At 42.8% G+C, this 5,860-nt stretch overlaps 1 protein-coding gene across 1 annotated transcript; it reads right to left on the reverse strand.

Annotated features, from left to right (window-relative positions):
* Window positions 1-441: 441 nt before the first annotated feature.
* LOC136488845 (uncharacterized) lies at window positions 442-5,420 on the reverse strand. Its single transcript, XM_066485646.1, has 8 exons — window positions 5,299-5,420; window positions 5,131-5,153; window positions 3,168-3,379; window positions 2,516-3,091; window positions 2,079-2,220; window positions 1,416-1,628; window positions 1,227-1,337; window positions 442-497 (listed from the first exon to the last, which is right to left on the reverse strand). The coding sequence occupies exons 1-8, from the start codon at window positions 5,418-5,420 to the stop codon at window positions 442-444; spliced, it is 1,455 nt and encodes a 484-aa protein (XP_066341743.1).
* Window positions 5,421-5,860: the final 440 nt, after the last annotated feature.

The raw sequence follows: 5,860 nt of genomic DNA on the forward strand, positions 1-5,860 counted from the left end.
TTGCACTACGCGGAGGACGACTTTGGCCAGGTCAAGGACCGAGTACTCACAGGAGGCCCCACATGTGGGAAATGAATCAACGCAGAAACTACCTTTGTAGATTTTTTTTAATTTTTTCGATAAAATACCCTCTCTGGATTTTATGCTCTTTTTTCGTTCAAAAAAAAAAGGATTGTACGCTCTTTATTTTACACATTGCCACGCCAAACGCGGGCCTTTCGATGCAGCCTTTCTTTCTCTGTCAAGTTCCCTTTTAGTTTAGCTTTGCCTTGTTGTCTGTACTCGCCACCAACCATGGCCGTGTAACAATAGTTTATCTTTGCATCATTTCGTCATCTCCTCAAGGTCATTTACATATCTTTTATTGTCGTACAGTCATACGTCTGTGTCTCGGTGATAATATATGCTAGGCCCTGTTTAGTTCCCTCCATTTTCCAGAATTCAGATTTCCAAATTTTTTACAATCCCAAATCCAGAATCCAAGAATTCCCATGCACCTGTTTAGTTGCACCCAAAATCCAAGAAATCCCAAATCACATATTGCCTCATCCCCATGCAGAAGCATGCATGCTGCTTCTTCTTCCAGCCATCGACGTTGCTGCTTCTTCCATGCAAGCCACATGCCATCGTTTTGACACGCAAGCATGCATGCAAGCCACAGTCAACAGTTCACAATGTTGACATGGAAGCCACAGTCAACAGTTCACAATTTTGACATGCAAGCCACAGTTCACAAAGCCATCGTTCACAAACACAGTTTAACAGTTCACAAAGCACATTTCACAAACACAGTTCACATGTACTAAATTGTTCATAAACCAGTTCACAGTTTTACACAAACCAGTTCACAGTTCACATGTTTTACACAGTTAACAGCGATTACAAAGAACGATTATACAGACCAACAGCGATCGATTCACGAAACGCATTCATCACTTCTGCATCTTCCCTTGACGGTGCCGGAGTAGTTCGTGGCTGAGAGTATGACGCTTCAGGTGGGACGTAATTCTCATCACGATCACAAAGTGCAAAGTCCCTATCCACTAATCCACTAGCTCTAATGAAGTTATGTAGTGCCATGCAAGCAACAATTATTTTGGTCTGGACATGTGGAGGATAAGCAGGGATCCCTAGCAGAATCCTTCATTTCATTTTCAGTACTCCAAAACACCTCTCTATCACATTCCTAAGCGATGAATGTGTGAAGTTGAAGATTTCATTTTTACCTTCGGGCTCCGGGCCGTCACGGTACTCCGGAAGATGATATTTGGTTCCCTTGAACGGTGCAAGGTATCCCGGACGGTTTGGGTACCCGGAGTCCACTAGGTAAAACTTTTCTGCACAATTATGAACTGCGGTTAGCTTCCATTAACTCAAATAGGAAACAGAACTACCTCAACTACAACAATGTGTACCTAATGGTGGATGTGGAAACTTATTGCTCCATTTGTCCATAGCATCATTGAATACTCTCATGTCATGTACAGAACCAGGCCATCCAGCAAGCACAAATGTAAACCTCATGTCAAAATCACAGCAAGCCATGACGTTCTGGGTTGTAATGTTCTTGCGGCACATGTGTTGAACCATCAAATCCTTGTCTACGATTACTGGGACGTGAGTGCCATCTATTGCTCCAATACAATTGTTAAAAAAGGGAGAGAATCTAGGATTTTGCAATCTAGGATGCATATCACTGAAACTTGGGTCCCTTGGGCAGATGATTTCTACAGCTAGCTTGCAAACATATTTCAACACTTTCATGAAGTTGTTATGAATTGTACCTAGTGACCTCTCAAATCTATCCTCAGCCTGCCTAACTGACTGTGGTGCTCCAACCATCCACAAGAACATTCCTAATGCTTCAATAGAGGAACACTTATTAGTGGATTTCAGGCCATAAGACTCTAGCTTTTCATGGAGTCTGTAGAACAAAGTTGGGGTCATCCTAAACACTTTGTAGCAGCTCTCTCTGTTTGATAGCTTTCTCTCTACCCACTTTATCCTAGGTACCAATGGTATTCTGTACTCTGATCTAGATAGATAATTTTCAGTATGCAGAGCAAAAAGAAGCATACCACTAGTTAAATGAGAACCTTCATCATCCACAAGCATGCTGGTTACTTCATCATCACTTGAATCAGAGCTGCTGGAACTACTTGAACTGCTGGAGCTACTTGACTTGCTTGAGCTGCTCACATCCATTGTTGTTTCAAGTACCTGACAAATTGGATACATGAAATAGTTAGTAGTGACACCATTCAAAATAACTTAAGCAGCTCAGAATAAATAGTGAGTACTAAATCTGCAAGTATTCAATAAATAGTGAGTACTGACATCACATACATGACTTAGTTCACATAGTACTGACAGCACAGAATAACTTCGAATCACACACATCACTTAGTTCACACATATACATGACTTATTTCAAATGACACACACATCACATAGTTCAAATGACACACACATGACTCTGGATGACAGACATTGACACACAGGACTAGTTGTTGACACTGGCATAGTATTCAATGAACCCCTTCCTTGCATCTGGATCAGTCTTCTTGAAGAAAGTCATAGTCTTCTTGTCCTTGCAGATCTGCAGGACAGTGTACCACAGCCTTATATTATTTGGTTGAACACCACAGTCCCTTGCCATCTGCTGCACAATTTCAACTTCATCTTCCTCTTCCTTTCTCTTTTCTTCCCTGCATCTTTTCTTCATGATTGCCTTCATTTTAGCCTTCCTTTCCTGCAGTTCAACGTGTCTTTCCATCATCTTGTTCCTGTCTTCACCAATCCTGGTTTGCTCACTGATAACCTTGTCCATTAGCTTGATAGCTTGGCTTTTGGACTTGGACTTCTTGTTGGGACTAGAGGCACAAGTACTAGCAGTACTGGCCCTCTTGTTGCTATTACTGCTGACTTGGGTCTGAACATTTAGTGATGGCTCCTCCTCCTCCTCAAATTCTTCATTTGCACTAGGAACATAAGCTGTGGAACCATCAACTGCTACACCTTCAAACATTTGCTCCAACTGGGGCATGTAATGTGGCCATCCATGTTTCAGCTTCTTCCAATCAGCCTTACCCTGCAGCACTTGGTAGTGTGAGAAGATTGGAGCATCATGGATAGTGTAGTAAGAACAGAGAAGATTGGAGCATAACCTTAGTCTTTGACTCCCACCACTCATCATCTGCAATGACAATCCCATCAGAGTTACGGCCTAGTCTTGTGTCAGTCTTCAGTTGCTTTATAAATTGCCATAGAGCCTTGAGCTGCCTGTACCTAAACATTATCTGTTCTCTGTCATGCGCTTTGCCAGTAGCATTAGTGTACTGCCTAATGACCTCCCTCATTCCTGTCTTGGTCATTGTACCTTTCATGCAGTTACCAATGTCAATCTGGTTACACCAGATCATTCAGAGCTTCTCTGTATTGTCCTCACTCCAATCAGCCCTACTTTTAATAGTCTAAAACATACACAAGAAAAATTGAGCTAAGAATCATGCTGAAGAATGTAATGGTAGAATCATCAAATAGTTCTCACAAGCAAATAGTAATGGTAGAATCAGCAAATAGTAGTGCACAATCAAAAATTGACCATTCAGTTAAAACATGATGCAAATACTACATAAGCAGCAGCACATTGGAGTAGGTTACCTACTTAGACTGAATTAGTTCTTTATTTAACACTAGAGTGTTGGCATACATGGTGTGCTACTGGAATGCTAAATTGGACATAGTTCATTTATTCATCAGAGTTCAAGATAATGAGCATGTCACATATTATAATGTGATCCAATGAGTTATTAACTCATTACCATCACTCCAGTTTGGCCACACACAGATCTAGTCAACACACATTCCACAGGCATTAAGAGAGAAATGTTGACTGCGTCTAGTGCTAGATTAAGGACAGACAATGAAATGTTCTAGGTTGGAATAGATAAACAATTCCAAAACTGACTAACTAACAAGGACAACTGCTGTACTGCCTATCTGACAAATCTATCTGCAGAACACAACAAGCTAAGAGAAGTTGCCCTGATCAGGAATAGTTAGTTGGCTCTGTTTGTAGGCAACATTATTTAGTTCAGCTATTGATTTCTAGGACAGTGTAACACAGCCTATCAACTACAGAGTAGCGACAAGCTGATGATAGCAGAGATGATAGCATATGTGTGAACATGATAGCTGGGACTTCCTACTGGGATCAGATCACTCAACAATCAGTTCATGAGACACTGCATACAGTATATTTTTACTACAGAATCTCTATATAGCAGGATTTTTCTATCCCTCTTTCCATAACCTTCTGAACAAATAAATGTTGGGGTGTTGGCACTGTCAGAACTCAGAGGTAAGGGATTCCAATTATTAGCAAGATGGTAAATAAATTGGTAATTCTCGTGTGGCTAGACCATCAGGTCTCAAGTTAGGCCTGAGGACGTCCGGTCGTCGGCAAAACTACTACTAGCAAGATAAGAAACAGAAGGAAAGGAATAAATATACTGCACTGTCTAGTTGACACAGAAAAGGTAACATTCTTCGAAATCACAAGGTAGTTGACACAGAAAATATATATAACTAGACACAGTATTAGCTACAATGAAAGATTAGCTACAATGAAAGACTGTCAGTTCATGAGAGACTGCATACAGCATTAGCTAATGAAAGATTAGCTACAGGCACTGATGATGACCTAGCTAGCTAGGAGCAGTTGACATCAGATACAGTTGACATCATAAAATTTGGCAGCAAGGGAAGACATCAATCTAGGAGGTATAGTTTCCTTTTTCACAAATAGGATTACCAACGCTATAAGATGGAGTATAGTTTCCTTTTTCACACACAGATGGCACAGATACACATAGATGCACCCCTAACAATCTTGCAGGCAGGGCAAGCAATTCTATCAAGCATTCTATCAAGTTTGAACAACAAAAATTGAACAGCAAAATCTAAGGGCTCAAGCATTCTATCAAGTTTGCTGGCCTTGCTGCACACCCTAAAAAATTGTACCAATAATCCAACTCTGATTGTTGGCGACAATCACTAACAGATCACTAACAGATTGTTGGCATTCTATCAAGCATTGTGCACAATCACTAACAGATAACAACTAACTCTGATTGTTGGCGACACTAGTACTGTGAAATTGTGAACCACAGAAGAGCATATATCAAATCAGAAACTACACATATATCTCGCCTGATGATGACCTAGCTAGCTAGGAGCAGACACTACACATATATCAACATTGCAAGAATGTAATGGTATAGCTAAGAAAAATACCCTTGGACGTTGGGTAGGATCTCGACGTCGTCACCGTCGTTGGAGGCGTTGGACGCGAAGTTGTCCTCCGCGATGGCTGGCACCCGAGGACATCTACCGCGGGCCGTGGAGCTTTCTGCCATGCCGGAGGTAGACTTCTACCGTAGGCCGTGGAGGCTTCTTTGTGATGCGCCGCGACCAACAGCCGTCACACCACTACCACAGCCACCACCGGAGAACATCGAGGTAGCGCACCCGGACCCAGCTCCAACTCTAGTGCTGCGAGGAGCACGGAAGCCAACACCTCCAGCTCCAACACTTCGGCTTGCGCTGTGGGCTCCAACAGGAGGGGAGGCATTGGGGCCGTCGACATCTCCACCTTGAAGACCGAAGCGAAGGACGCCCTGGTACCCTCCCATGGGCGGCCATTGGCTACCTGCGAGTTGAGGTCGAGGGCCGCCATGCTCGTACGGGGAGAAGCGAAGTGGCTGGATCCAGGGCTGGTGAAGGCCGCCTAATTGTAGCCTTGGCCGGTGGGCGGCTACAACAGGAAGTCCCTGGTGGCGTCGATGTTGCCGTAGCT

This window comes from Miscanthus floridulus, chromosome 10, assembly GCF_019320115.1.
Source record: "Miscanthus floridulus cultivar M001 chromosome 10, ASM1932011v1, whole genome shotgun sequence".
Taxonomy (NCBI): Eukaryota; Viridiplantae; Streptophyta; class Magnoliopsida; order Poales; family Poaceae; genus Miscanthus; species Miscanthus floridulus.

Excerpts from the sequence above, each read along its gene's own strand:
- LOC136488845 (XM_066485646.1), bottom strand. The coding sequence starts at position 5,420 with ATGGCAGAAAGCTCCACGGCCCGCGGTAGATGTCCTCGGGTGCCAGCC. Across the intron at positions 3,380-5,130 it reads TAGTGTCGCCAACAATCAGA|GTACAATGACCAAGACAGGA; the intron begins GTTAGTTGTTAT and ends ACTGCATGAAAG. Across the intron at positions 1,629-2,078 it reads AGGTTCTCATTTAACTAGTG|ATGGCACTCACGTCCCAGTA; the intron begins GTATGCTTCTTT and ends TTGGAGCAATAG.